Raw genomic sequence first — 27,263 nt, forward strand, 5'->3', positions numbered from 1 at the left:
CCTCTGTCCTGGTGCAGTATGTGCTGGTGTTGCCTGTCTGTCCTGGAACCGACTGGACATCTTCTGTCTTTGTCTTGTACCTGTGCTACATGTCTGTCCGGGTTCCGCCTGTTCCTGTCCTCCTATTCCTGAGCTGGGAGTCTGTTTCTGTGCAGTCTGTTCATGTCCGACCGTTCCTGAACTGAGCGCCATGTCTTGTTTGACTTGAGCTGGGGTCGCTGAGCTGCTCCCCGACGAAGCCTGAGGATGTGGTCCGGAATAACTTGGTGCGCTTGCTCCCAACTTGGTCTGAGTGGAGGAGATAGCCTCACTAGAGAAAAGTTCTCCTCTGCCCGCATCGCCCTCCTTGGCTGTTAGTGCGCTATACTATTGCTCGGGACTGGTAACCTCCATTGCATTAGGAACACCTGTTTCAACTAGAGCCATCATAATGTTAGCTTCACAATAAAATTTCTCGGCACTCGTAGCCAGTGTCTTCCTTAGCCTCCCTAGCGATGTTGGCAGTTCTTCGCTGCGCCCTCGGCAGCACTTGACAGGGCTTTAGGTCAGAGAGTAACAGAACAAAAAAAAAGGCTGAAATTAATTACATCATTTTCTTTTCCAAAGAAAAGGTAGTAGGTGTTATACCCTACCACCCTAAAAAAAAAATTCTTCTTCAAAAGTTCAATGGTCATCACATAATCAGTCCTAGAAATTTCAATTGCCGTCGAAATAAGTAAATGTAATGTTTTGAATAATCAAAATCCATATCAAATTTAATTGGATCCAAGTCTTTATCACATCGAGTTGAACATAAAAATCGGTTGGACCTTGATATTTAATTTTTTTTACTAACAAAATTAAGCAAGGATCAAGAAGAATTTCTTTTTTTTTTTTTCAAAATTTAAAGCTTAAGCTGAAATATGTCTCTAACGAAGTACATGAAAGAAATTTGAGATAGATTAGTAGGGTTGAATACATTTTCAAAACGGGAAGCCTTGTTTTCAATTTCAAATGGATCTATGTGTTCAAGGTTCAGAGAAAAGGCAATCAAATTTTTTTATGAAAGAAATTATATTTATGAATCTATGTATAGCTAGTATGGGGTACAGGATTTTACCAACTTAAAAACCATATTTTGGAAATTAAAAATAAGCTAGATTTCAAGTTTTCTATAAAACGTGTCGTAAACTTTCTTTTTTTTTTTTTTTGCAAATATTTTTTTAGTGACATGAGGTGAGATGGAAAATTTGGAATGCAAAGCTGCTTTACAAAATTTTCAACCCGTATGAGGCAAATCCAAGGCATAAAAGGGTGAAACATGTTACAAGCGAAAGAGTAAATGGCAAGAAATATTGCGAAAGTATAAGCGGTCGAGGAGGTTAAGGGATTTCCACCTATTGAATGAGATGTCAATGTTAATTTTGTTGATGCGGATGCGTGCGGTGCGAGTGAAAAATGAGGAAAGTAGTGGACCTGTGACTGACTGCGTAGAGAAAAAGGTGGACGCTGCGGTGCATTTTCCTACGGCCGGGTTGGATGCCAAACCCACGCCACGCCGCCCCCTGGTATGGCCAAATAACACTATCATATGATCCCCTCGTTCTCGTCCTCGGCCGTACAATAACAGGGCCTCGTGCCTCCTTCCGGCTAATTGTCCGTTCCACTGTTCCATCCATCCCCTCCCCGCCGCTCCCCGCGTAGCGGTGGTTGGTTGTGGCGTCCTCCTAGTCATGGTCATGGGCTTACTGGTAAACGGAAGGAGAGGCGAAGGGGAAAACCCCCAATTCCTTTCCCGCCTGAACTCCTTTTCGAAAGTTTCCCCATCAGTTGCAACTTAGCTGCTATCTTCTTCTTCTTCTTTTTGATGGGAAAGAGGGCCCGCCTATTCTTAACTGTTTCGTTGGACTTGCAGGATAAGCTGAGGCCGCGGGACAAGGAACCTGACGAACCTGTGCCGGATTGCTGGACGGAAACCTGGGACACCGTTGCTCGAACATGTCGATTCGACGAATTCGGCAATCTCTCTGTTCGTTTCTGTTTCATTCTATTTGCCTCTTCATTTTCCTCTGCAATCGTATATTGGCACATGTATGTGAACGTCTTATGGTTTCCAGGCTTTTTTTTTGCATTTTCTGGGGTGTTTGTATGCTTGATATGGTGGAAATGTGGATAGTGCAAATATTGAAAGGTTAGCTACGAATGGTCCCATAGACTGTTTGCAGGATAGACTGAATCAGCTGTGGCGAAGCGAGAAATCTGAACCAGAGTGCGCACATATACAACGTTTACTATGCCTACATAACATCAGACGGGAAAGAAACCTGTGAAATTACTTAAACTTATTTTTACAACCCTCTTCTTATAGTTATTGCTCAACGTTTTCCGGGTTACAAGGGACTCCATAGACTGTGATTTGCAATGTGATATCAGGGGAACATTGGGCTTTTGTTTGAACTAATCATTTGCACCTACAATATTTCACATTTTTATATCTGAACATTGCCTCAGTCCTGAGTCACAGAATTAGTTGAAGAATGTGCTCGTGCAATGAAATTGCAAATCTTTGCTAATAGTCTTACAGCTCATAATATGTTCTTATATGTTCGTGTTGTTTACCTTTTTGTTCCTTGGTATATTTTATCCTCCACAACTGCTGACCTCCTTCTCAAGTAGACTGACTACAAGTTTGTCTTTAGTCCTTTCCACAAATGCTCATGGATGTTGCGTTTAGGATAATTTTTGTAAATTCCTTATTGCGATAACCTTCCTATGGTCTATCCTATGCATTGGTAGAAAATCGTCGATTCTGCAGCAGCATGTGCACACTGCACATTTTCATCTGTTAGGGATTTTGTCTAAAAGGTATAAACATTGTGTAGGTGAAGGTTATAGATGATTCCAGGCCAATAGCTCATCGGATGGTCGAGTCGTTCATGAATAAATTTTTTCCTTCTGGATATCCATACAGGTTTATCTTCAGTTATCAATGTTATCATCCAATTATCAATTAGCTGGCCTTATTTGGTTTGTATAGAAACGGGAAGCATTTTCTATTGCTTGAGTATCAACTTCTTTGTGCAGTGTGGGTGAAGGTTACCTGACATATACCAAATTTCGAGCAATGCAGCATTTTTCTAGTGCAGCCCTCTCTGTCCTGTCAACTCAGGTATGACTATTGCTGTCACGTTTATCTTTTCAAGTTCCCTTATGCAACACCACAAAAGTTTTGTTTACTTAAAAATATCATTTATCTGAGAATTGTATATAATGGTATTAAATTTTTTCTTTTCTGTTAAAAAGAGAACAAGTTCCATTTTCACTGTTTCTCTAAGCTAAGGGCAAGTATTGCTTTATTTGCCTTAACATTGTGGTTTGGAGGTAGAACTCCACTGCAGCTCAATATTCTTATAGCTATGCAGTCATTATTGTTTGCTGCAGGATTGCGACCGACTCCTGCGCAGGCCACAGCAGTGAGCTGGGTAAGTTCTACGTTCAAGTCAGCTCTCTGTGTCCTTCATGTGAATATGTGGAAATGGAAAGTGCATCCGCTAGCTTCCTTATTTGGTCTGCTCACTCATTTCCCAGGTTTTGAAGGATGGAATGCAACATATTGGAAAACTTATATGTAGCAATATGGGTGCAAGAATGGATTCTGAACCAAAACGATGGAGGATATTTGGTTTGTGTTTGTCTTATTACTGGCACATATGTCATCATTTCAGCAGTAAGAAATTTAAAATCTTTTGTTGATAGCAATGTAATGTGTTTCTCCCTGCAGCGGATATCCTGTACGATTTTGGGACTGGATTGGAAGTTCTTTCTCCCTTATTCCCTCACCTTTTTCTTGAAATGGCTGGAATTGGAAACTTTGCAAAGGCACCTTCTTTATCTGTTCTTTGTTTTATTCTTACTGGTTTACTTCTGCAAGATGTTTTTCTCATTCCCTTATTGGTTTTCCTAAGTCCATCTTTGGCTTCAATAACTTCTTCCATTTCCTTTCGAACTTCCTAGGGAATGGCAGTTGTTGCAGCAAGAGCCACTCGGTTGCCGATATATTCTTCCTTTGCTAAAGAAAACAATCTTAGTGATCTCTTTGCTAAAGGAGAGGCCATCTCAACACTGTTTAATGTGGTGGGGATGGGAGTGGGTATTCAGTTAGCATCTACAGTCTGTGCATCAATGCAAGGAAAGGTAAGTTTTGTGGTCTTCTTTGTTCTGTGGAGTTGCACGATACTCGTGTTTGACCGATTTAATGAGATTCTGGCAAGCATTTCCTGATTTAGGCATTTTTTTTTTCTGAATAATCTCGACAACCTTCTCCAAGGAATGGTAGTTAGCTGCTTTTCTAGATTGCCAAAATTTTATGTAGCAGGCCTACTCGAAAAGGAAAATATGAACTGCATATTTGACAAATTGATGGTTCCTACAGGCTACAGTAGTTCCATGACACCAAAACAATTCAAGATAAGAGTTGCTCTATTAAGGACATCAAAAGACTTCTTTATCCTGGCAGAAGTAGGCGTTGATCATGCCAAAGTATGATAGAGTATCATGGTTGTTGAACCACTCAACTGGTGTAGGAAATGGTCGTCATGCTTAAGGTTGTTGAGCTGGAAGCTGAATCAAGTTGTTCTGCAGGAAGTCGGACCAATAGCAGAGGGACTTTTGAGATCTGTGTACGGTAGCAAATGATACATGACTGGGAAAAGAAATAGATAGATGAGCTTGCTAGAATTTACAAGTACAAAATGATCAAAGTGATTGTGTAGTAAAATAATTTATTTGCGAACTTTATGCTGCATCTGTATGGAATCATCCTTTTGTTGTCTCTGTCTCAAGGTGCAAGTAAAAAGACACCATGTGTTGATAACATTAACTTCTGCATAGGATGTTCTTATGCCATGGGAACATCTTAGAACAACTTTGGCCTTGGCGGTTTTTTTAACTGAATAACCTAAACGTTGCTTTAGTTTTATTAATGATTGAACCTAAAAAAATTCTAAAGGAAAATGCATTGTTATTTATCTCTATTGTTATTTATCTTTATCTCTCACCTCAAGTAAATGGATTCGTTATGGTGCCCTTTCCTTTGAAATCACAGTTCATTGATTCTGTATTAATGTGGATTTCAAGGAAGAGTATGTTTCCCAAGTTGAAAGAACAATGGTCTTGGAAGCATACATGATACAACGGATGTATGAAAAAAAAAGTTTGGAAGTCCCTAAGGTTCAGTTTCTGAAACAGCTTTCAGCAAAATGTGCTTCTGAATATGTATAGGAGATTTTGATAGCCATGGCGTAGCCTGAAGTGATTATAGTGGCTTAGCTATACAAGTTCCATAGACATGGTAACCCAGCACTGAGGTGCTATATTGGAAGCATGGTGGATAGCAATAGTGGGACTGTACTCTGAGTTAGAAGTAGAAGAGATCCAACAATCGTCCTGGGGAAGAAGACAATGAAAGTTGATTACTTCAAGTGTCTTTGTTATATTCATCTGATTTGTCTACAAGTTCAGGGTATGCATGTTGCATGCACATGTGGGGTGGTTGTTTTCTGGTTACACAGGGAGGAATATCATGAACTTCAGTATCTTAATTTAGTTTTGGGAATGGAGAAGATTTTGAAGTGCATGTGGTATTGCTTGTTCATTGATGGATGATTATAAATTATACTCAATGCATGCTTTTTTTTCCATACATGACACGTTTCAAAATTTTCTGATCTTTATTTCATGTTTCACTGGAACTAACACGTAAACTGTTTTTTCTTGCCTGCAGTTGGTAGTTGCTCCTTTGCTTTCCATTGTGCATATTTATAGTGTCACTGAAGAGATGCGCGCTGCTCCGGTTAACACACTGAATCCACAGAGAACAGCCATGATAGTAGAGAAATTTATCAAGGTACGTGGGCTGAACAAAGATGTAGTTAGGAACTTAGGATCCGGAGTTTGGCCCCTAGTTCAGCCTAGGTTTGATCAATGTAAGTCTAGACAAACTTGGGCATCGGTTTCATCTGATCAGCCGAACTAATCCTTGTAGATGTACACAATTGTTATGTTTGAGTTCTTTCTAAATTGTTGTGAAAACTGCAAGTTAGGAACAGTTTTCCCTACAATGCTGAGTCCAATGAGGGAATTGAGGCTTGGTCAACCTGTGGCCACAGGATTATCTTTTTGGGGCAGATTTTACTCTTTTAGGACTTGGTGTAATGAACAACTCACAAATTTGTTGTCGTTTGAACTGTTAATGTTGCAGACTGGACATGTATCTAGTCCTGCAGAGTTGAGGTACAGAGAAAGCCTTCTTTTTCCTGATCGCTTAATCAAAGAAGCTGGAAATGTGAAAGTGGGAAGACGGTTACGTGAGGTTGTCAGAATGCCTTCAAGATTGAGCAAAGTTAAAGAGACTTTTCCAATGGAAAAGTTTTTGTTAGTTTGTGGCAACAAGTGGACGGACATGATTTTAGAACATGGTGCCACTGGTGAAGATGCATTAAGAGGGTGGCTGGTAGCTGCTTATGCCACAGGAACAGATAATCTGGAAGGTAGAGCAAGCATGGAGACCTTATCTGAAGCCCATGCGAAAATGAACCTTGTTTTTCCTTCTTTCATAGCAGAAGTGCAGAAAAGAGGCTGGCATACAGACCAATTCCTGGATGGATCAGGGAGCCGGTTCGCTTGGAGATCTCCAACTGTTTCTGGAGCTGTTGCTTCATCTAGTGGCTAAGCCCAAGTTATGCTTTCTTACACCTGATCTGGCTGGAAGTCAGCCAGATAATTGCAAGGCTCCGTAAAAGTTGTACATCTCTGGTAGTTGATTTTTTTGCTTGAATTTCTATAGTGGAAGGTATCCAGTCGAAACCTTCTGTAAGCACATTGGTCATTCACTGCTTCTTAAATATTGTTGGACGCTGATCATTGCCTTGGTCCTGCGGCCGTCATTAGCTACTTTAGCCAATATCCTACGGCTTAGAAGCATCTGTCATTTGGGTTCATTTACCTGAGCCCGTAGTCTGCAGCTTAGAAGCGTGCCATCACTTGGTTTCGTTTACCTGTTATTTGTAGTGCTTATTTGAATTTGGCATTATGCCGCCGCATTTTCTGGTGGACTTTCCTCATCAGTAAAGCTGTTGATCTTTTCAAACGCATAAGATATGCTGCTATGGTAATTTATATTTGTTCATGCAAATTTATATCAGGATGCAAAAATAATTAAATGTATTCGTTCGTTTGCATGTGATGATTTGTTTCGAGGGTCAGGTGTTTGATGAATGTTCTAGATGCCATGACTGTCCAAAGTAATAGAACCAGCATCCGAGGCTTCTTCCAGCATGCTGAAGTCGGTGGGTGGATAAGTTTCGGGTCTCCCGTTCGGCAAGATGGGGTTAGTCCGGCCCCTGCAGTCTATTTCGATAGATGCATTGCACGAAAAATAGTGGGAAGATCACATTCCGACGTTAAGTCCTTCCACTGTTTATAATGCTCCCCATCAGCCATTCGAGCCACATGAAGGGCTAATCTGTTATGCTTGATATCCACAAGAATTTTCAGATAACCTATGAATTCTGTAGCTTGCATTTCAAGATTAGATATGAAGTTATTTATCCTTTTTTGAGTTAGTAAGAATGTCAAGTTTGGCAACCTGCGACTGCTGGCGCTGGTCGGTCTCACTCGGCTACAGACTAGGCAGCGCTTAGGCCCGTGGCCGAAGGAGCGTTCGATTAATACCTATATCATAACTTTTTCCTACCTGTGAGTTACAGCTTTTCAAAAGTGAAGCATAAACATGCACTTGGCGCATTTCATCTTTATTGCAACTTTGTGCATATCTACGCAGGATTCAAAAAGTGTTTCAGATATATGTAACTGTGACTTTTACATTCTCTACCCAATTATATTTTCATCTATGGCTTCTAGTGAAGGCTCTTTATTTTACAATTTAGAGGCTACTGGATTCCATCTTCTCCGCTCCATCTCATGGCCTCACATATCTACGACAAATACAATATTCCATAAATCAATAATCTTGGCTTATATTTTACGAGGGCCCTATCTTCACGTTGGGTTCCGCTATAGAGAGAAGTGACCACAGGTTTCGAAGACTCTCTCTCTCTCTCTTTCTCTCTTCTCTATCCACAAGTTTCAGATAATTCCAAGGCGGAAAGCGAAAATAGGAAAAGATGGGTTTGGAGTCGAATGCTGAACCACCAGAAGAATCAATCATTAGTGGGCAGCGAAAATACCAGTGAAGTATGGACAGATGTGTTCTGTTGCTGCTACGGACTCGATAGCCATGATTTTAGTGAGGATGTAAAGCTGTAAATGAACGAGTCTAAAGATATTGCAGAGTCTAAGCTAATGAGAATTGATCTAGCGAGATGTAGATTTGAAACCTTACGTGGGAGGTCTGACTCACTCAAGGTCCAATTTTTCTATGTAAATGAGCTAATTAGTCCCGCTCGGAGGCAAATGCTGCAAAAACAAATCAGTATGTGTAGCAGTTGCAATCAAAATTGATCTCCCAGGTTGTCTCAAGGGATTCAGGTTCGTTTAGCAACTGGGCAACCCAAGCCTTCCTCTTTTATTTTTTTCTCAGGGATGTCAGCATAACACCTCACAAGCAGTTCTAAAATGCTTACTACCACATTTCAACCCATTTCATGCAGTGGTAGGGGGAAATTACTGAAGGACATGATATATAGCGATTCATCACACAGATTGCTAGTGTTTTAAATATTGTTAGTCACAATTTTTCTTTTTTGAGAAAAAAAATCCAATGATAACAGTTTTTTTCTGGTTTTTTAACAACAAAGAAAATTTTACCGAGATGTTATAAAAAATACCTAATATAGTTAACGATATCAATATATATGTATGTGTGTGTGTGTGTGGGGATGAGGTGGCTACACTGCACGTAATAATTTCGTTTGAAGAATAGTTGCAATCACGATCTTGACACAGAACCTGCTATAGGGTAAAGAGGAGCTTTTTTTCCAGTGGCCCCTCCTCCAGATGGCTTGAGGAAGTGAAATAGGACAATATTTTTTATAAAAACAAATTCTTAATCTTACGGTGTTAGGGAGAAACACATTTGGATGTTGAGTGCGATCCTGTTGGCATGCCAGAGCTTTTCTTCTAAAGGGACCTGCCAACACAGTCCCAACAGGTTTATTTTTAAGTCTTGACCAAGTTTTTTTTGCACGGTTCCCCATTAAGAAAGCACCTTACGTGAGAGAAGAAAAAAAAAGAAAGAAGAATGGGCACTTTCCGGCAGATAATATGTCGTTGACGATTTCCTTCTCTTTTCCTTTTTCTCAATCTAATTCAAATCTAGCTAGCCGTTGGTGGTGTGGTGAAATCGCAAATGCTTGAAGCAGAAAGCGCTATGCGAGGACGGATAGTGCCCTTGGTAATGTTTTGGTCAAACGACATAGCTTTTCGAAGAAAAACATTCTGATATATATAATTTTGGTCAAACGACATAGCTTTTCGAAGAAAAACATTCTGATATATATAATTTTGGTCAAACGACATAGCTTTTCAAAGAAAAACATTCTGATATATATACTTCAGATTGGGCACCTCTCAAAAAATGGGAACCGCTTGATTACTTGTCTTATATGTTCGTAATTGTGAAGCTATTGAAGCCGCCTTCAGGACTCGGAATATTATGAAACAGAGTTCACTCGCCATGTTGCATTAACAAAGACGGATACAATAAATTAGCGAATAACAAATATTTTGGACCCTAGACGCCTTTATTCGGTTAAGTTGGTGTGTGGCTTTGATTTCTAAAATAGATCCGTTTTTTAGCAATCATGTCAGTGTCACTCATTCTTTTGAAGCTGCAAATGAAAAAGACTTCATGCTTATCAAAATCACAAATGGGCGTGCTGTGGGGTTCGGCATTTATTACAAATTAATTCTAATCCCTCCATCATTAATTACGTCATTTGAATAATTAACCACCTTTGCCACTTCGTTTTATAAATATTTATAACCAACATGCTTATTTGCTTTGTCCGAGCTTTGCACTTTTACGGGTCGGTTCCTAAAATGATGATCCTTTTAGTATAAAATTGGGGGGTTTTTTTTTTTTCATCTATACATACTTTGGTGTTCATTGGCCAATTGCCTTCACCATTACCAGTGCACAAGAATGTTCAAAGTCCCAATTGGGAAGACGAAAGGAACGTTTTTTCGGTCAAAGCAAGAAATCTAAGATGGGGGTCAAATTCTATTGGCTCATTTTTCCGTAAAGTCTTGCAAAAGTGGATCCAGCACGCAAGTTCGAGGCCAAACCGGCAAATTGTGAAACGTTAGTTTTGTAGATGGACATCGGAAAGGCTGCTGTGTAATTAAACTATATCACGTTGAACGATGAATATTGAAGAAGGAGATCAGGATTCAAATTCAAAGTTACGGACGTCTTGTAGTTCACTCACTTCGATCTTCACTTGTTTCTGCAATTTGTACTTCGTTTCCTTCTTTTTCTGATTTTTAAGAAGAAGGACCAGATGGAACCAATACAGATTAGGGCTTCTTCTATATGCATTTGCGTACATGTAAAAGTACGATATGCTAATATATAAGCAAGCAAGATTGAACTCAAGTTTTTACTTGCTTGAACCTCTGGATTAGGTTTGGTAGACATAAAACTGAAAACTTACCTCCTCCGACTCTATTCATTTTAGATAACCGATTTGCAAGTAATCAGCTCGTTAACGAACTATGATTACCCATGCTCGATAGTCACAAGACAAAGTGTCAGACATCTTAAAGGATTTTTTTTTTCTAAAATTGTTACTTATGGTTTTCATTGTCTTTATGAGAACCGACTTTAAACAGCTGGTACCTTGCCTTCTGAAAAAACCAAAAAAAAATTTACAATATGACCTTATTAATCAATCATTAATCACTCCACATAGTTTATCACATTTATTTAGTTTTCAGGTGTTTCTTGAATTAGACATATATAATACAACAGCATGAGAAAATTTATTAAGCCTATATTATATTAGTTCGCTGTTCTCGACCTCCCCATTGATGCTCTTTTTTCGTTTCTCCTCTCTTTCAAGCCATATAACACGAAGACGTTGGCTTGATGGCTAGTTTCACCACATGGACATCATCTACCCAAGTTGCCGAGTCCAACAACAAATTCGAATCCAACCGTCAAGGGCGACGATTTGCGACTGAACATGAAAAAGAGACATACCACAATCGTATCTCGACGACACACTTTTTAGGAGATTTGTGCTGGAAATACACGGTATTCTGAATATATAAGGAAGAAAACTTTTATTTGAAAAAAAAAAATGGAAGAGGGTGGGCCGGCGGGGCGGATGACCGACCCTTGCCGCCACTTCCATGTCCTAGTTAAGGCGTCCCGTCATAGGCGAAATCCGACCGTCCATCTGGATCACAAGTGGAGTGGGAGCCATCTGAGGCCCCAAAACGCTTCGCGTAGAAATTCCGCAACTTCTCTTTAGCCAAAAGAGAAAAACGGGAAAAAAAAAAAAATAAAATCATTTTCGTCAGCGCGAAAGAAAGAACGGAAAAAGGAGAACAAAAGACTCGAATCTTTACTTTCTTATTTTCTTCCCCCCGCTTTTCTCTTTTCGAGTGGAGGAATATCAGCTTTTTCCTTTTTTTCGGTCTCCCTTCCTCCGCTCCCTCTCCTTTTTATTGGAGCATTTCCTCCTTTCCTTCTGCAACTCTCTCTCTTTCGCCGGGGTTCGGTTCTGGTCGGCAGCAGCAGAGATGTCGTTCAGGATGGTATCTTTTCGACATACTTGTAGTGTTCATACAGATTCCCAACTGATCGTACGTTTTGTCTTAAGAATTTCGATTTCCTGGTAATGGGAAATTCCGAGAAGAGCAGATCTTTTTCTCTTTGACTTCTTGCAATCTCTTCCGACCTGGAAGAGCAAGAGATAGGATTAGGATTTTATGAAAATTTTCTTCGTTTGGGTCTTGTGTGTTTCTTTTCTTCTACCATTTTTCCTTCAGTCGTTTCTGTTTTATCATTCAACTTTTAGCTGCTTAAATTGCTCATGTAAATCGACGGACTTTGATATCCGTCGTGTCTGATAAAAAAATTTCTGTGGAACGAACATATCCTGTCGCGTTAACGTTTGGTGGACCTCAATCCAGGATAACCAGTCGTTACACAGGAAGCAGGTGGACCATGGTGAACGTTTTTTTCACATTTGGTCAATAAGAAAAGATATAATCTTGAGATCGTTTCAATTCTTGCTGAATATTTAGCTTCAGGGGAAAATAATGTTGTACTACTGGTTAAGTCGATAGGACTGCCCTTGGTTTTGGTGGCACAATTGTTTTCACGCCATGAAGTAAGTTTTTTTGTGTCGTTCAATGCTCCTTGTTTGGCATTCTCTCATCCTTTTTGTGACTCGAAAGGTTCTAGCTAATCACCTTTTCTTTTTTTCCGTTTCACATAGTTTTGGCAAAATTTTCACCTTCCTTTGCTACTGAACCATGGAACTTGATCTTTTCTAGCTAAAAGACATTTCAGATGAAGTTTTGTCTATGTTGGTTCAAATCGTGCACATATATTGATCCTGGTGTTGCTATATCTGTAGTCGAGTGCTTCTTCTGGGATGGGTGTGGCCGATCATAGCAAGTCCACCTTCATGGAGCTGAAGAGGAAGAAGGTTCACCGCTATGTGATCTTCAAGATTGACGAGAAGAAGAAGGAGGTTGTGGTAGAGAAAACTGGTGGTCCGGCAGAGAGCTACGCCGATTTTGTAGCCTCACTTCCAGAAAATGACTGCCGATATGCAGTTTACGACTTTGATTTTGTGACGGCGGAGAACTGTCAGAAAAGCAAAATCTTCTTCATTGCGTGGTTAGTTTTCATTAGACTTCTCTGTCCATTTACTTTCCTTTTTCCATCTTTCACCATTAGAGATAATACTAGAGAACTTTTCATGCACTCACATTGTGTCAGTGGCTTCAATCAAATTATAAGACTTAGTCGCACAACCTGCAAAATCTGGACTTCTCTATTTGGTTTAGGAGCTCAAATTGGTTTTGAAACATTTGGTTGATGACTTGGCGTTTTCTGAATTCACTAATGCTGTCAGGCTAGCATATTCCATGAATTTCATTTAAATAAAGCATTGATCTCCAGAAATAGTTGGAAATGCTTCTATGAATTCATTATCCTTGATGTAAACCACGAAGGTGCTTCCAAGGTTGAATCTTGCATTGGTCCTGCAGTACTCAAAAGGTGGAAAATGCACGCAGTTTCCAGTCCAATTGCCAAGAGTTGGCAGAATTTTATAGGATGGTTGTTATACATCTTTACAATACCTGGATCACTTTTTTCCATTCTTTGGCCTGCCAAATTCTTTAGTAAAATAGTCTTTAGTAAATCCTTTTTTCTCTGTGCATTTTATCATGTTCTATTAGAATGTAAAACCTAATGGGGCTCCCATGTAACCCATGAATTTTATGCACCATTGCGGTGAAAATTTTGATGATGTTTTTACTGCATAAGTGCTGCATTTTGATATTGCTAGCCATTTTGTATCGTATATGATCTTTCTTGTGTTTTGCTGGTCTTTGAAAATCTAACAGCAAGAGTAGAGGTAATGCCCATGGAAAAGGGGTTGAACTAGTGAAAAAAAAAAGAAAAGAGAAGTGTAGACATTGGTTCTGATTAAGCGTTCTCAGTCGTGGTTTGAGTCCGAATCCAGAGCGGTACAAGTCAGGTTTATGTTTGAAACTTTGTTGTTGATCTTTATTTCAGAATTCAGATTTCTATGGGGCTTTAGGATTATATTGATTGTGGGCATGACAATCAAATTAGGTATCAGGTCAATGCTTGGAAAGGTTGGGTTTTGCAATGGTTAAATATCAGACTGGCCTGGATAGAACATGTGAATCAATTTCAACTATGAAAAATTGAACATTTTTTTGGTTTAGTTAAGAACTGACTAGATCTGGCTTGGAAGGGACAAATTAGCTTTATTCAATCAATTAGCATGATGATATCGGGTACAAAGTGCTCCCTGATTTTGTCTTTAAATTTATCTAAGTTATTCTTTTTTAATCAGGTGTCTTGTGACCGTTGTCCTTTCAAGCTCGTCCTCATTGATTGGGCTTGTTAAGGTTTTCTTCTATAATTTATAAATCATTTTCCATGTTAATGTTTTTGGTCAATTTAGGTAGACAATTTTAAATAACTGACGCTACTTAGGATTTCCCTTTTGAGACACCAAGGTTTTCTGGTGTGAATTAACTCCACAAAGATCAGCATCCATCCTTTCCCCCAATAAATTGTGCAATCTAATATCCAAAGTGGTGTGCTATGTCGACATGCTGTAGCACCTGCAGATCCAGTTGACGGGTTGAATGTGCAGATGATTATTTCAAAGTTCAAACCTTTTCCCTATCTCTGTATTTTGGGCACTACAAAAAGGTAAGATTCATCGGTGGGCTTTTTTCTTTCTCCAGTGCACAATTTGAGATTAGGTGTTTATGGTTTTGGAGGTTACTGTCTTTGGAATAGAGCAGCTCGTTTCAATGGAAATTCACTTACTAGATAGATGATGGAATTTCAAAGTTATACAGAGCTAAGTTACAGAAAGTTATCCCATGCTGGTTAATGTTGGATATGACAACTAATACTGAAATGGTAAACTCATATTATGACAGAACAGAAATGTTATGGGATTTGGTAGAGTGTAAATAATCGCTTCTGGTTTTTGATGCCAACGATGCTTACTCTTACTCTGGTGGGTTTTTCTGTCTACTTATGTTTGTACAGCTGCTTGAGTGTTTGTTTTTGTTAACTTGAAAACTCTCAACCAGGCTACTGGATACGGGACAAGTGATGACGTCAATGCACAGTTGTTTATTTGCATTACAAGTATCCATTTGATAGTGCTGCGGTAATAAAGACTAGAATTATAGCCAAGTAATTTCAATATATTTGCTAGTTGTGGTGGTTTTGGGGTTGGGGGGTAGGGGGTGGGGGAGAGAGTTGGGAAGGAGGTGTGGGTGTGTTGAGTGGAAGCTGCTGGTGGATTTAGATTGCTGAGGGTTGAGCAGATCTAGATCAAGGTCAGATCCAGTATACTCTAAATTTATTTTACGCTTATTTTAGAACGGCTGAACTAAGTGTCAAAGATGAAAAGAAGTATACCCAGGGAAGAAGGCGAGGGAAGGAGGATCCAGAAAGAAAAACAAGAAAACCAAAGGAAAGAAGGTGAGGATGGGTGGGGTACGTGTGGATTTATACACATTTAAACAGGATAATAAGTGTGCAATGGCAAAGTTCAACTTGTCTATTTGCTACACCATAAAAGACTACTGGGGGTATCTTAGGAACAGTTTTGGCAGGATACTGATTTTTCCTGGTGTCTTTAGGAACAGTTGCATGGCGACTGTCCGAGGAGGGCCTGTGGTTAGCCCATCGTCTCGGCGCTTCCATGCATGCGTTCAGTCCTATTTGAAGCTGGTGAAAGAGGATATTTCAGTTAATTGCTGAACTTTTTCTCTCGTTATATGGCTAGACACAGGCTTTTCGAATTATTGTACTACTTTCTTCGGACAGCGCACATACTTTTGTTTCTTTGAAAAAAAAAATTCCATAAAGTATATTTTAGATATTGATTGTTTAACTTATTTCTTCATTTCCTTCGGGTATCTCCTAAAAGATAGTAAACTGCTTTCTCTGCGTGTGTGTGTAATTCTATAAACCTGTGCTGTTGTGATGTTTTATAAGCAATCCTGCGTGCCAGCGTTATTTATATTTTATTCTCTAGTAGATGCTTCACGGCAAGCTGACGTTAAGTCTGTACTGGGGCTTCACTGTAGAAGGCATTCCTAATTAGTCGAGTTACTAACTTTTTCTCACATTTCGCTCATTTTTGCTAGGGCCCCCGCTATGTCAAGAATTAGAGCCAAAATGCTCTACGCAACTTCCAAGGATAGGTTCCGGAGGGAGTTGGATGGTGTTCACTATGAGCTTCAGGCGACCGACCCAACTGAGATGGATCTTGAAGTGCTTCGAGACCGTGCCAATTAAACATCAATTTTGGCGAATTGGTGGATAAACCAAATTGCCAGATAAGATTAGGGCAATATCGGGAGCTGTTACTCCAGGAACTTTGCTCAGTTACTAGTTATGTGCATTATTTTATCGAGATCCATTGTGTTGAGCAAAAAGTGGAAAAAAAGGGAAAACTGTTGAAAATATTTGCTGGGATCTCTGTTATCATGTGTTTCTGCTTTAGGCTGGTGAGTTTGACGTAAATAAGTGACTCATTTTGCATAGCAGCAGCTGAGTTGGGTACATGTTTACTGATACTTTACTCTGTATTGTGCTTGCTTAATTCCTATTCGACATATGACGTCCAAAGATTACTAACAAAGTGACTTATGAGGAAAATATCAATGAGGTACCACCAGTGGAAGGGGTTTGTGAAGGGTTTTAAGCTGGATCAAGTCTGGTCCTTCTCACAGATTTCTTACCATGTTCTTGGAAGGCATGGTGGGTTGGGGTTCACCTGAGTTTTTCCTGTTAAGGAGCAGGTTTATTCAATTGTCTGGGCTTCGTTGGGGCTGTCTTCCACTGCAGAAATGAGCATATTTGCAGGCTGTCGTTTTTGCTTGGAACCCAGGGACTTGGTTTCTACAAGTCCCACTGAGGTCTGTTGGTTGTTGGACAGGACGCCTATTTTCATTAATGAAGTGTTGTTTCATTATGGTCGTTCCATGATTTAAGGTGGAATGCCTTGAACGCATAAAAAGCATTCCTGTAGTACACTTTTTAGGAATTCTTCTTGCCTTGGCTTTGCCTCTGGACTGCAATCGAATGACTAAGAGCGTCATTCATCTGTCCCATGTTTCAACAGTCATCATGTTTCAACAGTCACCTAGCGAACTGGATATTGGTAATCTATTCCACCCCACTCCCTGTCTGGTTCTGCTTACACGGATGCAACCAAACGACGTGTCTAGATTTTGTTTTGAGGAGTTAACGAATATTGCGAAGGGGCGCCCCCATGTTACTCTGCAAGGGGAGAAAATCTCGAAATCATTCTTGGGTTCTGGAGGCATTTCTCTACGAAAGTCTGTCGCGTTCCACAGGAACTCGGGTTTGAATTGAATCTGAGGGCAACCATTAGAAAAGTTTGGTCCTGATCCAGACCAATTTTGCAAGTATAGGGCGGAGCATATATCGGCATCTTTCTGTGACATGAAACATTAGCCACAAGACGTAATGACAATTTCTTTTTTTTTTTTCACTTTCTAACATAAAATGATTTTAAAGTTGTGGACTAAGGCTGAAGTGCGTTGGCCGGTGCATTCACGTGCACTGGCCGATATGTCACACTGTTTAGAAACTCTTCAGCGCGACATTGAAATAGCTATCTGCATGTGTTTACGTATTCCCATGCAAGAGGTCGGACCTCACTTATCGCCAGTAGCGGTGTATCTTCGCTGGTGGAGGCAGAGGTCTTCGAAGTAAAAACAGAGAAATGTTATAAGAAATAACTTATCGTATAAGAAGGTGGCAGTGCTACGGAATAGGCAGTAGTGGAGGCAGGTGTGGGCTATCAGCCGCACTATCTCACAAAAATTGTCTTAATTATTTATTCATTGATATCTCCGTTATATAGAAGAGCCAATTAAAGCTCTTGTATCCAGAATTTTTTGGCGGAGAGGGCTTCTATAGGGCTCAAAAAGAACGACGACCACCTGTTGGAGAAGCGTGGGTATGATTGAAACTGTATGAAATAGGGGAAGCATCATATTGTTGAAGCATGAGTCGCTGAAGGATTTGCATTATGACTTCATCAGGCAAAGCCGAACATCTGCTCTATTTACATTTTTTTGAGTAATAACATGCATAACCGATAGCAATGTTGGAGCCACATGTTGTGGGCAATTGCCTACACCAGCCTTTTACATTGTTGCATTCAAATATTTGATTATTTAAGTATATTGGTGCCCCTCCAAACATTTAAGCTTTGAATTAGTATCCTTCGAGTTAAAAGTTCTGGCTCTGTCACCGACCAATAGGTTTTCCAGTAACAGAGTAACGGGAGTAGAAGACCTGAGTGAAGATCTAAGATGAAAGCCTCTCGAACCCTAAAAGTATGCACCCTGACAATCAAGCATGATTGAGCTCTTCCCTGCAAGAGACTACAGTCTGAACGCATTTAGCAGGCCCCAGTGCCTTCCCTTGTCGTGCTATCTATCCTCTTGGGTTCAACAGCACAATCGAACTTGCCAACACAAAAGCTGCATGCGTATCGGGTTTGCTTCTTACACTAGTGAAAACTCCAAGCATCTCTTGTCAAACAATCCCACATGCATCATGTTTCACTTATGATGCGTTTGATTGCCCAATAAATGTTCTTGGGTGCATAAACTCAAGTACAAAAATTCTGGCTTTTCAGTCAGAGCCCTCTTCCCGTGTCCGACAGAATAAAAAAAAAAAAAAATTGCACAAGCTTGTGTGTCAAATTTGGATAACATATCCAGGATTTCTGCTATTGTTTTTTAAGAGTACCGCGCAACACAGACATCCTTCAGTCCACCACATGTTATCTGTTCAATCAATCCACACCTAAGCGATGAACACTTGGGGAACCTAAGAAGCTTTTAAGTCGACCCAAACTCGTGCTCAGGTAAGCAATTCCCATGTATAGCCGGTTTTGCAACTTCCAATTGAGTCAATTACATATCGTTTGCCGTGTTCAAGCTTTCAGTGTGATGATTTGCATGTTTTGAGTGCACATATGAACCTCCAATTTACATTTGAAGGTGATGAGAATTGACTTGGCAATAGAACGAGAGGTCCCCATTCCCCTCCCCTCCAAGGTTGAAGGTTGCTTCGAGGCCTAGGTGAACAAATGGTACACTCTTCAATCAATCAATCAATCTGAGGGTCACTCCTATCCCTCTTCTAATCAATGGACCGTTTTTATATATAAGCTGTCTTGCCACCCGATTGTACTACAGGGCCTTGATGCAAGACAATGAGAATCAGAGTTGCTTTCCATGGTGACTTCCCAAGATTACTTCTTGTGGGAACCATACTCTTCATTGAAAACACTTGCCAAAAACCTACCTGGGGGTATAGTAGGGATCCTGGGAACCCACCACGTGAGTTCCAAGTAAGAGTCCAAATAACATCTGAAGATTCTTGGTTGGGAAAGAATAGCGATCAGAAGAGCATGTTCCGACATGCTGGTTAGAAATTAGATGGCATGGGCTGTTACTGTTAGGCACACCTCCAGATTAACTAGACAAGTAATAGCCATATATCGTTATATTCGAACATATCACGACTTCTCTGGATTATGCGTGAATTTGAAGACCTCCTTCACAAATAAAGTAGACATTTTGTCTGACAAGCGTCTACATTCCAGCACACTATCCGAGACTATGGAATTTCACAAGCAGGAAAAGAAAAGAAAAACAGAAGAATGCTCACACAACATTCATCACCCATGATTGTATAACCATAAGCATCTGATGGAGAAAAATTACTTTAATTTATGCAGCTCATGGCACAGAGTAGTTACAATATTAAAACATTACTTTTACAAAAGCAATGCTAACCTTATACTATTTTTATTTACTCCAAATGGTTAACACAGCTGGTCGCCACTGCCGTTTGCACATGGAATAATGTTTTAAAACCCAGTGACTTGGGACTCCGACCTAACCATTTTTTATTCTTCATTTGGTGGGTCAACTTGGTAATTTGGATTAGGATTCAATAATAACCATTGCTTTTATTAGAAAAATAATGTATAACTTGTCAATTAAACATAAAATGATAGGAAAATGACTATGTCTACATGTATAGCTAAGAAAATGAAACTAACGTCTAGTAAAGTAATAACTAATATATCAACTCGTTTGATAACACAATATCGCGCAATTAAGCTGCCGCTGCTACACTGCATACAGTGGCAAGAATCAATATGTCAATGAAAAGTTACTCAACAAAAACAAACGTTAAATCATTACAAAATAAAGAGGCCAATACTATAGAAAATGAAACAAGTAGATGACCAAACCTGAAGTTAAGTTTAATCATCTTTATAATCTCGCACTCCACTCAATGATCAATGGTCCCTAACCCATATAATTTAGTTTGTTTCCGAGTAATGCTACAGTATTAAGTAATTATATGCGTTAGTGCATCCAGGCCCAAAGAAAAGAAAAAAAGAAGGTACGATGTTGTTTTGTGCATAGAAGATGAGGCATGCTGCCATAATTCGAATTTTAAAAATTTGTTTGGGCATCGAGTTCGTTGTCATGTGGATGAGGCGCCTTGGTTATAATTTATGTAAGCATTATCAAGGCACCGCGTCCTAGTGGCCCAAGTTTTTTTTTCTGCCGTTTTGAATATGTCCAAGCAATAAAGCTGCTGGACCAATTTTTATTTTAATGAAAGTGGACAATCTTCCAGAATGGACAATAATATACTGATTTTCATTTAATCAATTTGCAACCACAAATATGATAGCGAATCTACTAATAAGTAAATGAACCAGCCCTGTGGTGAGGCATGCATGGACGTACGCCTGAAAGTGAAGTCCCCACCGCTGCAAACGTCACCGGAATTAGGTAGCATCTGGTCGCATTATTATTTGTGGGCCACAGGCAATATTATTCTCTTCTCTGGGGACAACAGTGATGGTGCCTCGTCGCCGAGACCGAGAGGTTTTCGGGTGCCGATCGAACAAAAACTGAATCGCGGACCGGCAGTTTCTGCTGGTGCAGGCACTTAATTAGCCATCCACCTCCTCAGTACTCACTAGTGTAGACTCAAGTCACCACATTTCCAAGTGATCGAGTCACCATATTTGTACCACGGCGACGGCGAACCTTTCTTTCTCTTTGAATATTGGTGATGTTCAAATCTCAGTTTAAGCATCCCTCAACTGCCAACAGAAAGGCCTTCGCACTTGCACGCTCCAGTCTGATTTTATGTGTTCCTTGAAGAATCTTGCAAACGATTGATGGAGAACGAGATTGACGTTCATTTTATTGATTATGTCTTTTTTCTTTTTTAGATTTCAGTTTATCCATTTTCAACCATATTCATCAGCAGAGATACTGCATAGGAGAGTAGGAACAAGCGTATCATCTTCTTCTTAAGGGACCACGTATATCCGTCTCTGCCCCGGATGTTGTTTGTACATCCGACTTGGAGGGCTACACCTCTCGCAGACAGCTAACCAAGCTATGGTAATGGCGTCACTAACATTTTGCAAGTGGTAGGTCACTCACCAGCAGAAGAAGATCATACTGAAGCGAGGGATAAAATCAAGAGCTAGTGACGCTCCAGTACACCCATATCTCCGCCTTCTTTATGTGTAGGCCATAGCAATGCCCATGCAGTCGTAAAATGGCATCCACCCATGAATGATGGTGCCGCCAATTAAGAGGGATGGTCCACATCTATTCTAATTCCCGTTTGGTAGGAAACCATAAGCCCCCCCCCCCCCCCCCCCTCTCCTCTCCCACCCTCCAACATCAACCCCACGGAAAGCGACCACAATTGTTTTACTTGAAAAACAAACCCCTAACCAACTTACTATTCTGTCTCTCTTCGCTTGCTCTTTCAATAATTTTGCAACTGCAAATTAAAAACGATGCACGTTATATGTGTTTCTAAGAAACACGACGTACTTTAAACGGAACTAGCAGAACGATTTCTAGGCGCTGCGTCGGTCAGAGTAGCAAACATCAGGGCACAAAAGAAAAAAAAAAATTCAGATACTGTGCACCTTTTTTTTTTAATTATTACAGCTTCAGTGTTGCACATATTGAGAAGCCTTCGCGATTCGCCATAAGCTTATGGATACCAAACATTTAACAAAACAAATAAAAGATGGAAGGTATGGAAAAAAGTGATGCCATACTGCGCTTATTTATGATCTTAATTTGTCTACACCAAAGTTCCCCGCGAATATGAGTTCTCTTTTTCTTTTCTCACAAAATCCAAGATTAGAAGAGAGAGAAAACTGAAAATGAAGGAAAAGAAGCTTCCCCCAGAACCAATCTGGGGGGATTTCACTTCCTCTCTGTAGAAACAGAGTTAACCAAACGCCACCGGGCCGGCACAAGACGCTACTAGACCCCAGAGCAACATCACCAGCTACTGCTAACTACATGCCCAAGCCGCCGCCGCCGCCGCCGCCGTAGCCTCTCTATAACTGCAGGTGCCAAAGAGAGGGAGCGACTCATTTATAAGGGAAAAAAACCGTATGTACATGCACACACATACACAAACTGAGCTCTCGCGTCTTCGAAGATCTTCCAAAGTGACTTCCCGATCGAGATGCCATTCAAGATAGAACCGACATCTGGCCGCCTCCGCTTGTGATCCATGGATGCCCTGAAAATCAGAAGTCAGGGGCCGATGCACCGGTAATACATTCAAAAAAAAAAAAAAAAAAGAGGAAACGCGGGAGCGCAAGAGATGTCCTTATTTGAGACTCAAATCCATGGAATCCTAATTCTCATTTTCCTTTGCTTCTACTGTGTTGAATATAAGAGATGAAAGAAAAAAAAACTCATGAGCTATTCTGATAGAAAGAACACATGCCTTGTAACACCAAAATCGGATCAAGTATAAAGCTATTAGAAAAAGGAAAATGCAATTCATTCCGTGAACCCTACGCGTCAAAAGAATTCGTCGAAACCAAGCAATGCAAATTAATCCAGTTCATCAAGATTTAGAGAGAGAGAGAGAGAAGATGAAGACGATCCGACGGTGTGGGACCCCAAAAGTTGAGAAGAATAGAAGAAAACGAAGAAAGAGAAATGGAGGAGGATCAAGACTCACTCAAGACTTCCTCGGCGGAGAACCTTCTCGAGACCTCCTTGCATAGCATCTTGCGAATCAGGTCCTTTGCGGCCGGAGAGACTGAATAAAAGATCTGGGAGGGGAATCTCAGGTTGGCGCGGAGGACGGACTCGAAAATCTCGCCAGTCGTCTCGCCGTAAAAGGGAGGGATACCGCTGATTAGAACGTAGAGGATGACCCCGGCACTCCAGACGTCGACCTTCTCGTTGTACTCCCTCCCCCAAAGCACTTCCGGCGCCACATAGTAGGCGGTTCCGTAGACCTCCTTGAGCACCTTCCCGTCGTGAAAGCAGTCGGCGGACCCGAAGTCTGCCAGCTTCAGCCTGTCGCGTTCGTCGAAGAGGACGTTCTCCGGCTTGATGTCGCGGTGGGCGACGCCCCGCCGGTGGCAGTGTGCGATGGCCTCCGTAAGCGGCGCCATCACGGCGGCGGCCTCCGGCTCGGAGAGCGGCCCCTTGGAGACGCGCTGGAAAAGGTCGGGGGAGGAGCAGAGCTCCATCACCAGGTGGAGCGACGCATCATCCTCGTAGACGCCATGGATCTGGACGACGTTGGGGTGGGCGCCGACGAGCTGGTGGACCTTGACCTCTCTGTCGAGGCACTCCCAGTCGAGGGGATCGGTGATGGAGCGCTTGTCGATGGTTTTACAGGCGAAGAACTCACCGGATTCAGGACGGAAGCAACGGAAAACCTTCCCGAACCTGCCCTCTCCGATCTGCTCGAGGATCTGATAGTCCCCCTTCAGAAGGTCGCTCATCTTCCCCGCCCGTCCTTTTTGCTTGATCACGGACGGATTGTTCCTCCGCGCACCCGCTGTCCCACTGTTCTGTTCCCTTCCCTCCTCAGCTAGGGTTTAGCGTCGCATTTCTCCGTCCTTTTTGCTTCCTTTTAAGGAAGGGCGTGGGCGTGGGCGTGGGCGTGGGCGTGGGCGTGGGCGTGACGAGGGCAGGGAGAGTTGGTGCATGCGGTGACGATCGCATGGTCAGTCTACAACACGCGTCCAGAACGGGGCGGGAGATACGTTGGAATTGAGAGGAATCACATCTGTTCTGTTGTGGTGCCGCAGCCAAAGAACAGCGGGTCCCACCTCTAAATGCTTACTTGTTCGTGATTGGGCGGAGGACGTAAGCTATGAGTTTGGAGATGATGGTTGGGTCAGGCAAGCGACCCACATCAACCGCCTGCTACTGCTAGTGCTACTGAAACATTCTCGGTGAGGTGACAGCATGACTTTAAAAGACACCTATGCGCGTGAAAGGTGGGTGCGTCCCTTTCTTTGGGAAGTGATCAGCATTGGGTTGGGCGCACTCCCATCCTCAACCTCTTGACTTGACTCTAACTTAACTGCCTAAGCAAGTTACCCCTGGCTGAAGGACTAAAGGAAACAGAAAAATCTCAACTATCAAGCACCATACGACTTTCTATTTGTCATCAATTCAATGGTCAAACTCCTTCTGGGTTGCCTACATGCCTTTGCATTTAGAAAATAAAATTATCATATTTTATTTCATTATGCACCATGCTAGCAGCAGTTCATCATTCGGTTAACCGCCAAAGTTTCAAGATTTGCCAAAACCTTAGTTTGGGGCTGTCCCCATCTGGTGGTAAGTGTTCAATTTCGAAACTGAAACTACTGCCGCTACATTTCTTTCTAACCCTTACAACTTTCTCGTGTTTTGTAATTAGATGAAGTATGCATGAAACACAATATTAATTTTGAGAAGAAAGCTTCGTCATTCTGTGCTTAATCTTGCTTCTCCAGGCAATTAACCATGCCATTTGACTTGCTTTCAGCTACAAGTTTTTTAATGCTAAAGGATGGAGACGTAACCCACTAACAAAGTAAACCACAAACTCCATCATAAGAAAAAAAAAAAATGTATAAACAAATGAGCAAGCAAATGATGGTAGACTGGGAAACAACCTAAGCAGTGACTTCATAACGTGCAAAGTGGAGACTTTATTTACAAAACTATGTGCCGTTAATTATTCCTATTTTTTCTACCATTTTACGTTTTTTGGCTTCCACAACAGGGAAATCAGACACAGAATATGAGACAAAGTCGCAATCACCACAAAGTAAAACGCTTCAGATCCCTTTTGACTGGTTTGGTTTTTCAAAAGTGCAGAACAGTGGTTTTTGATAAAGACCAATCCCTTAAAATGCTTCACGCGATCGCAAGCATGTAACATTTTAACAAATTAACAAATAAATGGGCACTAAGGGAGGAAAATTTCAAAAACTGAGTGCAGGCAGGACACCCTAGTTCTTAATGATCTCCTGCAGTTGTGCAAAGAAAGCAGTGGACGACCAATGGAAGGAAATAGCATTTTCTAAACTGAGGAATAACACACCGATGTTCTGCAGATCAACAAAGTATTCATACGTTGGATAACATCCATGCAACCGATCAGATACAGGAAGTATGTTGAGCCAGGCAAGACCATGCAATGGCATGGCACCTCCAAAGAGATTCATATCCTAAGGTGGACCTATGTCAACTTCTCATTTTTTTACACCTGTATATCCGACCAATTTCAAATAATCAAAGAAAATATAACTGCATCCCTTTAGATCCCTTCAAATATCCAAAAATTGTCCGGCTTACCGCCAATCTAGATTACTTTTGACAGTGATTCACAAGACCTACAAACAAAAACTAATATCTGTATCACATTAACTTTAGTTTCTCTCTCTTTTTTTTAATAGGATCATTTTTCCTCAAGCTCACAACTTTGGCATTGAAAATTTACTTGGAACCTTTTTAATGGAAAGAAAAAAAAAATCCAATTGTTGAGCTTGCATGATATAATGCTTCTGAAATCAGATATCAACAAGAGTGACGAGTTATTCAACCAGACCCTCACACGACCGCTTCTAGATTTCGCCATTCATGCTAAATCAAACAGGTTGGCGCATAAAATAAGTAGCATCTTGGCCTTCTAAATTTAATTTTAGTGTGAGAAAAGGGAGTAATATAAACCACCCTAGATGACGTTGAAATGCCATGCCGTGAAAGGACCTCTACACCATCAAATTCAAGGTTACACCAACAGGGTGTTGTTCAAGAGTTGTCATTCGTGGCACAGGCGAGCAGCGACGCCAGAACAGGGCGGCGGAGAATGCAGCTGTCGCTTAAGGTGGGTTCCACAAAAATTGTCCGATCTGTGGATTCCAGCATTAATCTCATCTTATTTTTTGACGTTGCGCTCAGTCGTATACGATATTAATACGCGTCTCTTTGGCTCGGTATCATCCGTTTAAGAATACGATGCAAATAAGATGAGATTAATGCTGGAATCCACAGAGACGGATGATACCGAGCCAAAGAGACGCGTATTAATATTGAAACCATAATAACAAACATCATATTGAACTAGCAGCGTGATATTAATGTCACAGCATTCCAAGGTCATATCAGAGAAAAGTATTTTGAATTAGATTGTTTAGAGGTCGTTTAGCAAACAAAACATATTTGTTCAACGAATGTCTTAAAATTTAAACAGGTTTATAAAACAATATAATGAATCTGCTCTAATTTTGAAGACACAGTCATTAGACAGTAATAACATGTTATTATTGCGAAGCCTCGTGCAAGCATAAAACTTAAAACATAGCTACAAAAAATAAACACGAATGTAAAATAACCAGCACAACCAAACCAATAAGAAAAGTTTACAAATCAAGCAGAAATGAGACATCACATAAAACTAAAAACCAGCACAACCAAACGCTGTATCCGGAGGCCCCAAGTTTTTTTGCCTTTTTTTGTTTGGAAAAAGATTCTCGACGCAATCAAGTATTTCTAACAATGATATAGAGTCATAAACCAGGCAACAGAAGCTCCATCCACCTGCCTAAGAAGCATGTGCTTCAAGGCCATCAAAGTTGTTTGATAAGCAGAAACTGCATATGACGCACGCTGGTATGTATCATTGACCCCGTATTTGGGGCAGAGTTAGGATTTTCCCTTGGCGCTCATCAAAATTTTTGAGGGGGCCAAATATAGACTTCAAATTTGTTAGACAGCCAAATTTTAATTTTTGAAAATGTTAACTAGCAAAATTAATTTATTTTTCAAAAATTTCCCCCACCCGGCTCCATACGTGCCCGTACATAAATTTGAGCAAGCGCTACGAAATATATCTGCGAAGCCAAAGGCAAGGGGAAAAAACGACAGAAATATCCGCGCTACCTCCAATCTTAGACAGTACCTCAACCGACAGGCAAGACGTTCTACCAACCCAGAACACACATCACGGCAAACAATTTCCACAAGACCCTGGACAAGCAAATACACAGATAGAAAGTTTTAACTGCTAATGCAATATTAAGCATGACTTGTCGCCTGCCAATGCTTACCAACCAATTAAGACACATTGTAACTATAAATTCAAGCTTGACCAC

General features: G+C 40.8%; 3 protein-coding genes across 4 annotated transcripts; 2 read left to right on the top strand and 1 right to left on the bottom strand.

Moving 5' to 3' along the window:
* Window positions 1–1,392: 1,392 nt before the first annotated feature.
* Window positions 1,393–7,222, top strand: LOC116253693 (protein root UVB sensitive 2, chloroplastic). Of its 2 annotated transcripts, none has more exons than XM_050077685.1 (10): window positions 1,393–1,547; window positions 1,895–2,008; window positions 2,862–2,950; window positions 3,064–3,148; window positions 3,402–3,461; window positions 3,568–3,661; window positions 3,761–3,858; window positions 3,994–4,173; window positions 5,762–5,884; window positions 6,239–7,222. In XM_050077685.1, exons 1-10 carry the CDS (start codon window positions 1,395–1,397, stop codon window positions 6,707–6,709), a joined length of 1,467 nt encoding a protein of 488 aa, XP_049933642.1. In that variant the 5' UTR covers window positions 1,393–1,394; the 3' UTR covers window positions 6,710–7,222. The 2 variants fall into 2 exon arrangements, with proteins under 2 accessions (XP_049933642.1, XP_031484491.1); XM_031628631.2 differs by having other exon boundaries at window positions 1,481–1,730.
* A 4,347-nt stretch (window positions 7,223–11,569) lies between these two features.
* LOC116252797 (actin-depolymerizing factor) lies at window positions 11,570–16,362 on the top strand. The gene is made up of 3 exons (XM_031627337.2): window positions 11,570–11,760; window positions 12,588–12,853; window positions 15,892–16,362. Exons 1-3 carry the CDS (start codon window positions 11,746–11,748, stop codon window positions 16,040–16,042), a joined length of 432 nt encoding a protein of 143 aa, XP_031483197.1. The 5' UTR covers window positions 11,570–11,745; the 3' UTR covers window positions 16,043–16,362.
* Window positions 16,363–21,885: 5,523 nt separating this feature from the next.
* Window positions 21,886–23,722, bottom strand: LOC116252998 (phosphoenolpyruvate carboxylase kinase 1-like). The gene is made up of 2 exons (XM_031627684.2): window positions 22,835–23,722; window positions 21,886–22,384 (listed from the first exon to the last, which is right to left on the bottom strand). Exons 1-2 carry the CDS (start codon window positions 23,610–23,612, stop codon window positions 22,335–22,337), a joined length of 828 nt encoding a protein of 275 aa, XP_031483544.1. The 5' UTR covers window positions 23,613–23,722; the 3' UTR covers window positions 21,886–22,334.
* Window positions 23,723–27,263: the final 3,541 nt, after the last annotated feature.

The sequence above is a fragment of the Nymphaea colorata genome, chromosome 4 (genome assembly GCF_008831285.2).
Source record: "Nymphaea colorata isolate Beijing-Zhang1983 chromosome 4, ASM883128v2, whole genome shotgun sequence".
NCBI classification, from domain to species: domain Eukaryota; kingdom Viridiplantae; phylum Streptophyta; class Magnoliopsida; order Nymphaeales; family Nymphaeaceae; genus Nymphaea; species Nymphaea colorata.

What these genes read in the sequence shown, in the direction of transcription:
- LOC116253693 (XM_050077685.1), top strand. Translation starts at nt 1,395, where the DNA reads ATGTTAATTTTGTTGATGCGGATGCGTGCGGTGCGAGTGAAAAATGAG. An exon ending in CCTTCTGGATATCCATACAG is followed by an intron (nt 2,951 to 3,063) that starts GTTTATCTTCAG and finishes TTCTTTGTGCAG; the next exon opens with TGTGGGTGAAGGTTACCTGA. An exon ending in GAATTGGAAACTTTGCAAAG is followed by an intron (nt 3,859 to 3,993) that starts GCACCTTCTTTA and finishes CGAACTTCCTAG; the next exon opens with GGAATGGCAGTTGTTGCAGC.
- LOC116252797 (XM_031627337.2), top strand. An exon ending in AAAATCTTCTTCATTGCGTG is followed by an intron (nt 12,854 to 15,891) that starts GTTAGTTTTCAT and finishes CATTTTTGCTAG; the next exon opens with GGCCCCCGCTATGTCAAGAA.
- LOC116252998 (XM_031627684.2), bottom strand. Translation starts at nt 23,612, where the DNA reads ATGAGCGACCTTCTGAAGGGGGACTATCAGATCCTCGAGCAGATCGGA. An exon ending in CTCCGCCGAGGAAGTCTTGA is followed by an intron (nt 22,385 to 22,834) that starts GTGAGTCTTGAT and finishes TCTGATTTTCAG; the next exon opens with GGCATCCATGGATCACAAGC.